General features: G+C 30.7%; 1 protein-coding gene across 2 annotated transcripts; it reads right to left on the bottom strand.

The window, feature by feature from the left end:
• Positions 1-817: 817 nt before the first annotated feature.
• KLRF1 (killer cell lectin like receptor F1) lies at positions 818-10,761 on the bottom strand. 2 transcript variants are annotated; one of them, XM_006906831.1, is made up of 6 exons: positions 10,677-10,761; positions 8,018-8,116; positions 7,035-7,190; positions 3,412-3,551; positions 2,930-3,042; positions 818-926 (listed from the first exon to the last, which is right to left on the bottom strand). In XM_006906831.1, the coding sequence occupies exons 1-6, from the start codon at positions 10,759-10,761 to the stop codon at positions 818-820; spliced, it is 702 nt and encodes a 233-aa protein (XP_006906893.1). The 2 variants fall into 2 exon arrangements, with proteins under 2 accessions (XP_006906893.1, XP_015440992.1); XM_015585506.1 differs by lacking the exon at positions 7,035-7,190.
• Between the last annotated feature and the right edge of the window lie 4,981 nt (positions 10,762-15,742).

Here is a 15,742-nt window from a genome sequence, read left to right as displayed (position 1 = left end):
AACTCCGAAGGGAGTCTGAGATTTAGTTGGGAGTATGGTGGCAATGTTCATTTGTTGATTTTGATAATTGTATTGTGATTAAGATATTGTTTTGTAGGAAACATACACAATGTTATCCAATGATACTGGAAATTTCATAATAAAATGACATCAATTTGGCAACTAATTCTCAAGAGGTTCAGGAAAAATTTTAACTATTTTCTGAATACATAATCTTCTTAAAAGTTTGTGATCATTTCTAGGATTAGATAAAAGTTTTATAAAGTCTAAAGTAAACAACATATTTAACACATTTTACCCAATATTTCAGTTTTAAGGTTTATGTCATAGAAATAAAAGTGCTATTACTTAAGAAAATATTTAGAATATTAACTATAGATAGTTTATAATAGTAAAATCCTGGGAAAAAAAGTTCATGCTCATCAAGAAATGAATAAAGAATGTATAAATCCACTCTATGTTGCAACTCAGAACTATATAAAATTTGCATAAAGTATTATTAATAATAAAAAAGCTAAATACAGAAAAGCAGGCATAATTTAATAACATTTGTTGTAAATAAAAAATAATAAAAATTCTGAACATAAATGCATCAGCTTACACTAGATTATGTTAGCATATACAAAAAAGTATATTTTAAATTGTTAACATAGATTATTATGAGACTAGGACAAATGTAGATGATGGAGGGAAAATGAAGATGAGATTTTGGTGTTTAATTACAGTTTTAAATTCTTACTCCTGAAGATTAATATTAGAACCTAATAGGCCCAAAACTTTGACTATTGATTATTCCATTGTCAATTTTTTTGAAATTCTAATATTGACAAACCCATTTGAAAACACTGCCGCAGGTTTCAGAGTAAATTTTGTTTTCCTTGATGGCAGCACAGCTGTTTTCTGTAGCTGGTCCTTTTATGAAGAATCTTCGGAAGGGAGAATAAATACATTATTAATCATTTTTTGCTGAAGATATCCATTTGTATTTGCAGCTAACACGCTCAATTAAAAGGTAATTCAAAGTTTCAAGATATTTTCAAATATCTTTACTAGCTAAACATTATTATAGGGTCTCTGTAACTTAGTATTACTGTCTGTGAGTGGCAGAATTCTCAGTCTATTTGCAAATGACAGAGCTAAGAATAAATGTGTGCCCACATTCCTGTTCTAGTATTCTTTGCATTGTTCCATGTGGTCTCTTAGATTAAAAAATAAGATTAAGTTACATGGACAGCTCACAACATTTCTTGGCTTCTCATATCAACTCGTACAATGGTGATAATTATATTTGTTATGAGGTTAAATGAATTAATATTTGTAAAGCACTCAGTATACAAACTGATCCATGAAAGCTTTAAATAAATTGTATATTTATTATATTATTTATCCATAAGGCAATCTAATAAATACAATAACAAAGTTATCTACAAAATACTATAGTGTTAGTGATTTATTCTATTAGGAATTTATTTAAGTTGAAGAAAAAGTTTAAGAAAGAGTCATGAACAAGATGCACGTGATCATCAAAACTTCCAAATTAATAAGGGGCAAATAAGTACTGGATTTTCATATTGGAAAATACACTGTGTCCAAGTTGATGTTGGAATTCTGTATTGAACATATTTTGAACAAAAATCCCTAGGCATGGTCTAAAGTTAAAACTCAGTCTTATAGATAGTGTTGAGTGGATTTGGCATGACGAAAAACCTAAGTTGGCACCTTCCTAAGTAGTCTATCAGGTAATGTGCAGTGATAGAACTCTATCCTCAGATGATACACACCCGTAATTTTATCGTCCATTGCAGACAATGGCTTCAGTTGACTTCCTTAGATTGATTAATTTGCAGTGAGGTGGAAAATAAGTAATATTTAATGATAATATAAGGATGAAGGAAAAATAACAACAGTATCATTAATTGATTACCATAGTGTATTAATTTCTTATCTCTATTGTAATGAATTACCACAAATTTTGTGGCTTAAAACAACACAAATTAATTATTTTATAGTTTGACTGGTTGCATGAGAGTAAAATCAAATGTCTGCAGGCCTGCCTTTTGCAGACACAATGAGAAAATCTATTAATTGCCTTTTGCAGCTTCTAGAGACTGTCTATACTCCTTGGCTGTGGTTATAAGACTTGGACCTCTGTGTTTGTCTTTACATCTTCTCTGACTCTGCCCCTACTTTCTTCTCCTGTAAAAACTCAGGATTACATTGGGCCCATCTGGATAATCCAGCATGAGTATACCATCTCAAGATTATTAATTTAATAACACCCTTGAAGTCTTTTTTTGCCTTACACGTTAACAGAGTTACAGGGTTTGAGGACGAAGATATAGACATCTTTGAAACCCTTATTCTGCCTACCAACATAGGGATACAATTTGAATTTACTGGTTTTACTATTTGTATTTATAATTAAACATTTTATTATAAAATTAATATAAGCACACAAAAACATTGATGAAAAATATTAAATCCTCAATCACCTCATGTAATTGCTGAGAGAATTTTGGATTATTTTGTTCTGTCTTGTATTTCATTTCTCATTTATCTTTTAATGATAATCCTTTGATAATCATACAATACAAAAAATTACACACAGTTTTTCAATTACTGAAAATGGCCGAACATTGAAAGCTTTGAAAACAAAAGACTACAATGGTTCGGCCCAACTTTCCATATAAATTATGAATAGTTTTTAAACAATAAATGTGAAACCATTATTGTTTTCAAGTTCATTTGCTTTGAAAGCCATACTAAAATATCTATCTTTATTCTAATAAACATTAACTTATTTTTCATCCTTCAAATTCTCCACTGCCAAGAACTAATTGAGAGTGGCTTTTGGTGGACTTAGAGATGCTTTATGAAGATAAGTTTCACAACAGACAATAAGTCAGATTGCCTTTTAGTAAAGACTCACATCTTTGAATCTAATGGAGAACTATCCACCCAGGTCCATGTCTTCTTCTGGGAGGTAAAGTTAAGCCCAATCCACACATAGTTTGATTGTTTTAGATTCTTCTGTATAAAAGCCTAAAATGTGGGTAACGAGTAGCTAAATGAACATAACATTTTAATAATTCAAACATATTAAGTAAGATTTTAGAATTTTATTAGACAACTAGCACTGCATGAAGATTCTTATACTAATTAATTCATATCCAATTTTCTCACACATTATATAATATATTACATACACATACACATACACCCCTTGCAAATTGAATACAAGTCTTCAGACCAGGACTAGCGTGAGTCAGGTGAGGCACTGGCTCGAGCTCAAAATTTAAGAGGACCTCAAAACAATAATCAAGGTAAATGATAACTTAATAGAAGGGTGGGAAGAAGTTTGAAGAAAGCTTTATAGAGGCTAATGTCATAACATGATACTAAACCACTTACCATTTCCAGTTGGTCCTGAACAATTAGTAGATGAGATTTTCTCCCTAAACAATACCCATAACTGTCACTCCAACTTTTTAACTCATTAGAGAACCAATAACACTTTTCTTGATATTTGAGCCATTCTGATGGGCACAATCCTATAGTGAAAAGGGGATAACAAAGAAAAATTAAATTACTTATATATCTCTAAAACTTGACAGAATATTTATGTGTTACATGAATAAAAGTGGAGCTATAATAAAATTACTCATAACAAAGTGTTCAGACTCACAAGGTGTTTAAAACATAAATGATAATTCTTGGAACTTAAGGAAATTAATTTAGTAAGATAAAGCAAAACTTATACATAAGAGATTTTTCATTACATCATCTAATATATTTACTATAATAACATTAACCTATGAAGATATATATTATATTAATGCTATTTGAAAGAATAAATGAAAGATCTATGCTTTTTGCTTAGAATTCATTCATATAAAGTTTTAGAATCTCTATCCCTGTTTTATATCTGTAAATCTTTTAATATTGCCTTTTGAATATTAAAAATATTGATATTAATTTTTTAAATCCCTTCATAATTGCGAGTTCATAAAATCTTTTGATTTTCTTAAAGTTAAATTGAGTTATTCTCAAATTAAAAATATCTGAGACTTTTGTCATAATAATGGGAGAAAAGTGAAGTATATATAAAAATCTAAGTGCAGGCCAATATAACTATTCAAACTTGTGGCCAATACAATCTTTTTTTAATTGAGATAAAATTCGTGTAACATAAAATTTGCTATTTAATCATTTAAAATATCGTAGGTTTTAGTGCAGCCACAGTGTTGTGCAAATCTGACTAATTCCAAAATATTTTTATCACTCAAAAATGAAACCTCATAAACATTAAGCAGCCACTACCCATTTCCCCCACTTCTAGCCTTGGCAATCACTAATCTGTTTTCTGTCTTTATAAACTTGACTATGATGGACATTTCATATAAATGGGATCATATAATATGTAGCTTTTTGTGTCTGGCTTTTTTATTTAGCATAAAGTTTTCAAGGTTCATCCAATATAAGCACGTACCTGTATCTCATTCTTTCTTATAGTTATATAATATTCCGTTGCATGGAGGTAGAACATTTTGCTTATCCATTTATCAACTGATGGACATTTGGCCTGCTTTGGCTATTATGAATATTTCTGCTATAAACATTCATATATGAATTTTTGTGTGGCATTTGTTTTTATTCTTTTGGGTATATACTTAAGATTCGATCATACGATAATTTTATGTTTAAGTTTTTGAGGAACTGTCAAATTGTTTCCCATAGTGCGGCACCATTTTATATTTCTACCAGCAACATATGAACAATTTTTCAGGTCCTTACCGATACTTATTATTTTTGTTTGACTATAGCTACTCTAGTGGGTGTGAAGTGGTTTCCCATTGTGGTTTTGATTTCCCATTTCCTTAATGACTAATCGTGTTAAGCAACTTCTTGTGTGCTTATTGAATTTTTGTATAGTTTCTTTGGAGAAATTTTTTTTGTCTTTTGCCCATTTTTTAATTAAGTTGTTTGGGTTTTTTGTTAGTCTTGGAGTTAGTTACAAGAGTTCTTTATATATTCTGGATACTAGGTATCTATTTGATATATAATTTGACATATAATTTGCTGTTTTGCCTTTTCAATTCTTTGATAATGCCCTTCGATGAACAAATGTCTTTACTTTCTGTGAAATTCATTTAATCTATTTTTTTCTTTTGTCACCTATGCTTTTGATATCATATCTGAAATCATTGTCTAATCAAAGGTTATAAAGATTTACATATATTTTTCTCGTAAATTTTTTAAAATTTAGCTATTATATTAAGGTTTTTGATCCATTTTGAATAGGTTTTCTTATATTGTATTAGCTATGTATCCAAATTCATTCCCTGCATATGGCTATCCAGTTGGTCGAGTCTCATTTGTAGAAAAGACTGTTCTTTCCACATTGAATGGTTTGGAACCCTTATCGAAAACCATTCAACTATAAGTGTATGGGCTTAACACTGGACTCTCAGTTCTATTCCATTGATCTATATGTCTATTTTAAGGCCTGTACAACACTGTTTTGATTACTGTAGATTTGTAGTAAGTTTTGATATTGGAAAATGTCAGTCTTCCAAATTTGGTTTTCTATTTTCAAGATTGTTTTTGCTATACCTGAAACTAATATAAAATAATATTGAATGTTCACTATGATTGAAAAAAATTGTTTTTACTATTCAAGATCCTTTGTAATTCCATATGAATTTTAGGATCACCTCATCCATTTCTGAACAACAAATAAAATTTTGATAGGAATTTCTTTGAATCTGTAAACCATTTTGGTTAGTATTGCCACCTTAAACAAATTGTGGTTTATGCATGTAATGAAATGTTATTCAATAATAAAAAAAAATAAAGTGTTGATACATCGTACAACATGTTTGAACTTCCAAATGTTATTAAGCTAAGTAAAAGAAGCAAGACACAAAAGGTCAAATATTATGATTTCATTATATGAGTATTCAGGTAAATCCATAGCAACAGAAAGCAGATTAGTAACTTCTAGGAGCTGGTGGGGACAGGGGAGCAAAAAGGATAATTAGTTATTACGTATGTAATTTCTTTTTTGAGTGATGAAAATGTTTTGAAACTAGACTGATATGGTGGTTGCACATTTAATGCTCTAACACCACTGAACTGTTTAATTTTAAATGGTTAGCTTTATGTTTGTGAATATTACCTTAATTAAACAAGAAGAAAAAAGTAATAGGAAATCACTATCTTGTAATTTGATGTACAGCATTTAGACTAATGAATATTTAATGGTGGTTATGATTTCATTTTTACCTATCAAAGCTTTCTTAACTGAAAAGTTTGTGTTATGATATCCAACAAAATGAGGAATTAGAATGTAAAATATGTGGTAAAATTACAGTATTTTAATTGATTTGGGACTTTGGGACTTGTACATGTAAAACAGAGAGATAATTATAGTAAACCATATATAGATGATATTTTTATATGTGATAAAGATTAAAATACAAACTAAGGGATTAGAGAAAAACTCTTTGATAAATAATTATAAAGTAAATTAATCTGCACCTTCATCATATATCATACTATAAAATCAATGTCAAAAATTCAAAGAGTTAAATGTTAAATTAAACTAAAAATAAATCAAAAGTAGAAGAGGTAGTTTTCCTAAATTCTTTATGATTGGAACTTCTAAGCTTAAAATCATAATGGATAATTTCTTAGATATAATTACTTTGATCTATTTTGTATTTCAAAAGGATAAGTAAAAAATAAAAAATATTTACATACTGCCTTATCACAATTAAGTTTTCATATTTGTATGTCTCAATTTGATTTTAAATTTTTGCAGAGAAGAACATATTTTTTATGTTCTGTTTTACAGCTCTCTTCCCATTGCAAAAAAATTTAAAGAATATATGAATCAGGTTTAGAGTGAAAAGTTAATTTATATCAAATCTTTGCTTGTTGATTTAATTCATAGCATACATGTTCAATGAGATTTTCAAACTTAGAGGATCCAAAAGAATAAAATAAGTATAGGCCAAAGCTTTGAGAGATACCTGTAAGATCGGTAGCTCTTGAAATACAGTGGTCTGCATCTTTATTAGTTAGATTTCCTTTTGTGTCACTGTTCATTTTCAGATTTCCAATATCATCATGCTGGGTGATATTTGAATTATTACCTTTTTGGCATTTTAGCAACACTCCCTGAGAAACTTGAAAACAGGATTATAAGCCTGAGTAAATGTCTTCTCTGTGAAATATCTCAAAGACAAATTCTTTAGATTGATTCTGATGATTGAAACAAGAAATAACTGAAGGGATAACTAGAAAGTTTCTTTTTTATTATCATATCTAATGAAAAATAATTTCAAATATTACACAATTAATTTATTTATAGAACATATATTTGTTGAGGCTCTATTCTGTCCTAAAAACTGATGATACAGTAGTAAGTAAAGCAAAGTTCCTACTTTAGGGAGTATATATGCTTATTCTATGTTTTCTTGATATTTTGCTAAAACAGATGATACTGTGTTTAGGCCATTCTACCAAAATTATTTATTTAAAATCTGTTTCTTCTACTAGAATATGAGATTCTTTTTTTTTTTAACTAGATATTTGTAGTAATGTTTAGAATATAGTAGTTGCTCAGTAAGTATTTGTTAGACAAAACCAATACTAAACTAAATACAACCTCGATAAAATGTATAAAAATGCTTAAGAAAAATTACGGAATTTTATCTATTCACAAGTGTCTGACATATCAAAAAATATGGTTTCCAAATATACATAGAATCTCAAACACACACACATATACATTCTCCCTCTTATCAGACTGAATGTGCCTGAGGACAAGATACGTATCTGATTTGTCTGCATGTTAAGTACATTATCAGGAAGTGCACTGCACCTATCTATATGTAGCAGCTCCCTAGTAAACCTTTGTTAATGTAAGGAAGTGCGAATAACTACAAAAAAGAGTCAGAAGAAGGGAGTGAATATTTTTCATATATTTATCATTAAAGAAATTTTAACTTACCCAACAGAGTCAGGGAGAGCAAAGTCAAAACCAAAATAGCATTTACTATTCCAGATACTCCCAAAAAGATTTTATACCAGTGCAACATCACAGAACAATCTGAAAGATTAATTATATGAATTAGCTTAGAAAAGTATGTTCTTAAGAAGTGATGGCAGTTGTAATAATAGAACTGTATGTAATATCAGCTTTAAATTTTTAAATATTAGGTAATCAAAAGCATAAAACCAAAGGAAATAGAAAAATACACATTTATTTTATTTAATAATGATAATACTCTGATGGTCAGAAGCTATGACATATATTACATTGAATATTAAAAAATTGCTACTATTTGACATAATTGACCAGTGGAAAAAATAATTTTAATACATACACCTAATGACTCCCCAAACATGCACACAACACAATCACCCACACACATACATGCTAACACACAAGCACACTCAGGTATGTGGGCATGTACACTAACAGATACATATATATATTCACATAAATAAATATTTTCTAATTAATCATTTGCTTTAATGTAATTTTCACAAGTCATTTCACCTGTATCATTTACTAAGGATATGAATCAAAACTAAATATGACTCCTGCTATGTGTTATTTTAATCTGAAAAAGTCCTAAAATTCTTTCTAATCCATATAATAATAGTGCTTCAAGTTCTGATTTTTGGTAAACTCCTATAGAGTGACTACTGTTTTGCTTTTCATATATCAACACTGTTAGGTTGAAGATGAGAGCGTGCACTCAGCGATGGTTATTAATCAACAAACTGATACCATTAGACAGAAAGTAAATACTCTCATTCAGTGTCTCAAGTACACATGTTGTTATGTTTTCAACCTCATTATGAGGATTTGCATTGGTGGACGATGGTTTATAGAATTTATAAGCAATTAGTTTATACTAAATATATGAACATCTATGATTTACGTAATAGTTTATGTCCTCATCAAAGATAATTTTTGCAAATGCGTTATAATAATTGGTAAAAAATTACTTCTCATAACTGTGGTAATCCTTATTGTTCAGTCAATAAACTAAATTTTAATACTGAAATTTATATTCCAAATACTCTTTAAACCTGTGGAAATAGAGATCGTACATTTGAAGTTGTAAAACTCTGTCAAGAAAAAGCATAATAAGCCATATAGAACAATATTTCAGTGAAATAGCACATAGCTTTTTTCTTATCATAATACTGACAAATATAGAGAAATAAATTTTATCAAAATTCAATTAATAATGAATACACTGCATTTCCCAGATTATTTTTTAATGCTTTGATACATTAGTAATGATAACCAATAGTCCCAAGAATTCAACACATGTGAAAAAAGTTATTTATTTATTTTTAAAAATCAAAGAAATGATTATCTTAACATGTTAGGAGGTAGTCAAGAAAACACTTAAAAAGATAGATATACAAAATGGTACAATCCTATGGAGGGACATTTGAGAAACAACTAGCAAAATTATATAGGCATTTACATTATCAACTAGCTATCTCTCTTGTGGAAATTTGTCCTGGTGACATATTGGCAAAATATGAAAAGACATATGTGCAAGGCATTTCAATACTATTTCTAATGGAAATGTAATAAAAAAAGGTAAACATCATAACTGTCCATCAATAGAGGGACTAGTTGAATAGAGTGAAAAGAATAGGATGGAAGCTGGATTTACGGGTGTTGGAGATATCTTAAAGTACCTTGCTATACAGGTTTGACTTTGAAAATATATAAATATTTTACATTATTATAAAATGATAATTAAATTGTATAATATGTATTACATATAATTATAATTGCAAAATATGTTTACTTATACATATTTATAAAATAAGCCAAAATTTTAAAAAGTGATCCTTAACAATAAAATGGAATATGAATTAATAGACCTTAACTGAAGATTAAGTTAATGGCTTAATTGTAAGAAAGGAATTATTTCAAGTGATTTTAAAACAATTTGAATGTGCAAGACCAGTGGAATGAATACATACAAAGGCCCCACAAAAACCCCTGCAAAAACATTTTAATCTATTTTTCTAATGTGTAATTAGTAAAGGATGACTATTAGCTTATACAACTTAGATAAAGCTAGAATTTGCAAATTTATTATTTGTAGCTTCCTGAGTTCCTTTTCTGTACCACAACACATTTGGGCTTCCGAATGACATCTACAAACTGAATATGAAAAGATTTTGCACAGAGGAGCCACTATATTGTGTGATCTTTCGAGTTAATATATCTATTTTCTAAAACAAATTTTTAATCTGGTGGAAAACATTTTAAAGTTTTTGACAAACCCAATAAAAAATAAGAATTAAAAATGCCGTATTTTATGTTTCCTGAAAATCATTAAGAAATTATATGAGACAAATATTACTTTAAAAGCAAAAAACTGTTAGTCCCACATTAATAAATGAAAGACAGAGACAGAAACAGAAAGATAGAGAGACAAGATGGAGATAGAGACAAGGAGAAGAAAGCTCCAAAAAACATCAAAACAAAACAACGAAACAGTTCAAGAACAGAAAAGAACAGAATATTGGAAATTACTTTCCACACTAATATTCATGTTAATATTAACCCATACTAAATCCATACCCATACTAATCCACATACTTGGGAAAAAACCTGAATTCCATACCTTTAAATTTAAGTTGAGATGTTTGAATTGAACTTCTTTTTTTCAACTTAAGATTCAATGTCATGTATCTTTCTTCCTCTTGCATCTTCAGTGTGAGTGAATGTGTATGTATGTATATGTACGTTTGGTTTTTTAACTATGATATATAATGAGAAAATAATAATTCTGATGCTAATCAGAGCTTTGTCCTCAAACTACTAATTTGTCCTCAGGCTGTCCATTCAGGGTACCTACAAGGGTTCACGGTTTCATCTTTGGTGAAAACCTCAGAGGAAATGTTTTTTTTCTCATGACCTAGATAACACATAACTTCTCAACTATCCACCACGTATTGTATTTAATATTACATTTGTTCTTTTAAAAATTTCTCCTGATAATCTCATAAAGTCAGGAGAATGGAAGTTTTACCCCTTTAAGAGTTAAATCATATATAGCTGCTTTTTTTTAGCCTAAATACGTAAATTTTCAATCACACTACCTAAAATATTGATATTTAATATAACTTCCAATTATCTAACAGTTAAATTATTTTCAGATCCTAAAACAACATTGATTATAAATTATGCTAATAATATAATTATATGATTTGAAGAAAAAAATACTGGCAATATTTGGCATTCTAAAGACATCCTAAATATTAAAAAAAAATTCAAGAACTTAGGAAAGAAACCATATTTTCCAATGACCTTTTTGGTATTTGAAGAGACTACCCAATATTTATGAGACAGGGCAGAAATTTATTTGTTTGTTTGTTTGTTTGTTTGTTTGTTTCTCTTAGTTTCAGTGAGGTCTAATTTATATACCATGAAATTCGCTTATTTTATGTATATAATTGGATTAATTTAGCAAATATATAAATGTATATGACCTTTACCAAATCTAGTTTAGAACTTTTGTATCACTCTAAAATATTCCCTTCTGCCAAAACTAAAAAGAGTAATATAACTCTGGAAATACTAACTTTATATATTGAAATAAAATCATTTAAAATTTTGGTAACTAGATCCCAAATCTCTGGCAATTGTAGCAAATCTAGAATGGAAACCCAAAGACGTTAGCCACAGACTTTCCTAGTGTTTAGCTAAAGATTAAGTACGAAGGCAAAATTTGGTGAAGGTATTCCATTGAGGGAAGGAAATGTCTACAGAGAGAGCAGCATGGGGGAGCTTTGCACTTCATTCTGTGCATAGATTTGTTCATCTCACAATCACAGTGGCAGGCTCTTTTCTTTAAGGCCTCACACAACCACCAGAGAGCACCAGTTCACAAGCGGAACTGAAGGTTTGCTCTTGCGAGTCCTTGCTAGAATACAGAAAGTGAAGGCTGAAAGGCATCATTGTGTCAGAAACCAGCTCACTGATTTCACTTACTCCTAGAGAGTCATTCAGAACACGAAATCATCAGACGGGCGTTTTAACTCACTGACTCCGTGGCTTCTACTAATTAACATGATTCTTTTCTTGGAACCTGCAAAACAATCAAGCTGGTTGTTTATTTAATATTTAATAAGTATCTACACTGATATGGTTATTGTGCTCAGTACTGCCCCACATTACCAATTAATATCTGCCTTTATTCACCAAGTCTTTTATCCAGGGATGATAAATCATTCTTTTTTAAAGTTAATTTTAAGATTACCTTCCCCATCAAAATTTAAAATTCTTAAAGTAAAATGAATTCGAGTAATTTAGATTTAGAATGTTTCTGTATTATTGAATATGTATTTCAAGTTTATGACAGAAAATAATAAACATCTATGCAATTGATTTGTAATTCCACTGTACTAAAGTCAACTCTCCTGAAATCAGTGATAAATTATTTTTGGGGAGGGGGGAGGCACAAACACGTATTGCTTTATTTCATGTTTCTCTGGATTGCAGAAGTATCAGCAGTGGGCTGAGCCCGCAGGAGGATGGAGGTAGCTGGGCAGTCCCCAGGCCCTCTGGGGAGGTGGTGGGGAGTGGGGGGAAGTAGCAGAAAGAGGTGATGTCCCTGCAGCTCCTCCCTAGACCAGCCCCTTCCCCAGATTCTCAAGTCAGGAAGCAGATCAGGGCCCAGGAAGAACTCCACATTCTTAAATTGAGGCCAAAATTATGTGGGCAGGGAGTTTGTCATCCTAAGGTATGGACTTGGGCAGAAGGGCTTCTCCATCCCGTGGCCTCCAAGGATGATTGCTCGTCAGCGGCCACAGGCACCTGAGCCTGTTTCATGGGGCCCCTGTCTCTAGAAGCAGTGAGGTGTGCTGAGGATAGGGCTGCAATCCTGGTTTTGCCTCAATTTGCTGGCTAAAGGGCAAGTGCCTTCCCCTCAATTTTATTATATGAAAAATACATAGGCCACAAATAAACAAATTTCACTGCTTTATGAACATATTTCCTCTTAAGAATTCTAAGTAAATAATAACTTACAAAAGTTTAATTTGAAATGCTCTCAGTACCAATCTGTTTTGAAGACCCTATGTCAAATAGCTCTTAATAACCTTGATTCTAATATTACTTTAAAATTAATTTATTTTCAAGGAGAAAAAATGGAATTAATGAATTGTGTGTTATATTTTGTGTTAAAATAAGTGACACTAAGATCTGTGTAAACCTTTGTTAAAAAGTTATGCTCCAAGTATGGCAACGATGAAAAATGCAATGTTTCTTCTTTTTCTGCAAAGTCATCACCCTAAATGATTCTGACTTCTTATTTCGTATCAGTGAGAAAGCAAAGTGGAGTGTGGGTCTGCAGAGAAAATAACTGAATGTTTTATATCGTTTTGAATTGAGATCAAAGAGCAGTAAAAAACAAAACCAAATTTATGATTAGTTCTAATTTACTCAATATCTTAGAATTTGAAATTTTTATCTCTATTTTTTTTGTTGTTTAAAAATAAATAAAATGTAAGACTCAGTAAATGAAGACATAATTCTAGCAATGGCCTAATTATATATAAGTCATATATATCCTTTTTTAATTTCCTTCCATAAGCATTTCCTCTTGTTACCATTGGAAGTGATTTGAACTTAGGTGTCACCCCAATGGCAGGGGCGTGATAATGGCACAGAAGTGTAATTAGCATTTTTCTTTGGTTCCTCATTGATGCAGTGAAGAATCACAGAAAAGATTTATTGAAAGTATATTTTAGAAAGACAAAGCACGCTCCAAGGAGGAACATGGTTTTAGCGAAGAGAGCTATAGCAACCTAGAAGTGGGAATACCTGAATTATTTAAACTGTGATCAGTGGTTCCAAAGTCATTCTTAGGTTATTGGCGGTGAAGTCATTTTGATTGGCACATGGCTGCTGTATAACACTGCCTAGTACGTATGCGCTTACTCAGAATTCTGTTCTAATTAGATTCATGAACTTCCAAGCATAAATATGGTATTACAATGACAGTATAATGAGCATTAGGTTGTGGGCAGATTAGGGTAGTATCTTCTGCACAGGCATCTGTGGCCAAATTAAACCAGCTATAGATTATGGCCCTCCTGTCTTTTGTCTCTTGGAATGCAGAAGGGATTCTCAAACTACCAATGGAGTGTTCTTTGGGTGGTCTCCAGGCTGGGCCTCTATTTTTTGGTTCTCCTGACGCTCATGTCTGGCTAGCTACCTAACACTCCTGTGTATATATTAACGAAAGAAATTTCACCAGTGAGTATGCACTTTCAATGCAGGTTCATAAAAATAACATTCTACATAAATCCTCCACTGTCAAATCAGATTACAGAGGAAGCTGTATATTGTAGTTACAAATATTAATAATTTTAAAAAATCAAAAAGAGTTAATACAGGACAAAGAACAACCTTTATGTATATTTCACAAGGGAAGATTGATAGTGATGGAGTCCAGTGGAAGTGCTAGAGGTAGTGAAGATGGTAATTTCAGTATTAATGAAATTAATGGTATTACTAGTACATTTTCTCTAGCAGCCAAAAGAAGAAAGTTTATGAAGGAAAGTGAAATATTAATTTGTTCAAATTCTTCTGAGAAGTTCATTGAGGGGAAGATTAAGTACTGAATAAAGAAGATAGCAATAGGTTAACAATTACCTTGACAATATAAGAAAAAAATGATTTTAAGATTTATCCAGAAGAATACAGCAGAAGATCCAAGATCTCTTTTCCCCTATAGAAAGAATATTGTGGTGTCTTCAGCAATCAGATGCTAAATAATAACAACAAAAACAATTATAATATTAACGTTTTCCCAAACTAAAAAACAATAACCATTTAGGTCTCAGCTTACTTTTAAATTTTTGAATAATTTGACTAGATGTGAAAACTAACACTGATAATCAGGTGGATCTGCCTAAAACCCATGTAAAGGCCAATGTGTCCAATCTCAGATTGCTACAGTGGTCTACATACCACTGCTCCTTGAATTTCCATCATTCTTCTATGGCAAATATACGAAAAGTCTTGAGGATGTAAACTTAAATTACAATAAATCTTTGGTGGTTAACTGACCCAAGAAATCAATGCAATACAAATTGTACAAAAAACTTTGATCGTTGAGACCAGACTGCCTACCAAGATACCATCAATATCATCTGCCCAGAAAAAAAAAAAGCAGGAGATTTTTTTAACCAGCTCAAGCTGTGTATCTAATGGACCACTGGTAATGAAATTTTTTCAGAGCTACAGAGTCATGACATCTTTCAAAGCAGAGTACAACTAAAGAAGATACATCATACCTGAAAGTTATAAGGCTTCTGTGTCTTACTGCTTGGAGCTGATATCTGTGTACATTTTATTCTGCAGTGTCTAATTCTTTCCTAGGCAAAGCCTAGAAGAAATTTCCTGAATTATTTAGAGAAGTCTTCTCTGATCACATTTTCTAATACTATGACCTCCAATCTACTTACTTTGTCACTCAATATTATATGCACATACTGATTTATTGATTCATTTAACAAAAAAAAATATTGAACATCTACTATCTGCCTGGCAATGTTCTAAGCACTGGAGATATAGCAGTGAATACAACAAAACTGATGCTCTCATGCTGCTTATATTCAAATAGAAGGAGATAACACCAATAAACACACAATGAAAGAACTATATAACAATTCAATTGGT

The sequence above is a fragment of the Pteropus alecto genome, unplaced genomic scaffold (assembly GCF_000325575.1).
Source record: "Pteropus alecto unplaced genomic scaffold, ASM32557v1 scaffold172, whole genome shotgun sequence".
Lineage (NCBI taxonomy): Eukaryota > Metazoa > Chordata > Mammalia > Chiroptera > Pteropodidae > Pteropus > Pteropus alecto.
The sequence above is the reverse complement of the archived record's forward strand: the minus strand, read 5'-3'. Positions and strand labels throughout refer to the sequence as shown.

Coding starts and splice junctions, on each gene's coding strand:
- KLRF1 (XM_006906831.1), bottom strand. CDS start 10,761: ATGCAAGAGGAAGAAAGATACATGACATTGAATCTTAAGTTGAAAAAA. Junction 8,117..10,676: donor ATCTCAACTTAAATTTAAAG/GTATGGAATTCA, acceptor TTAATCTTTCAG/ATTGTTCTGTGATGTTGCAC. Junction 3,552..7,034: donor AAGAGCTACCGATCTTACAG/GTATCTCTCAAA, acceptor TTTTCACTATAG/GATTGTGCCCATCAGAATGG.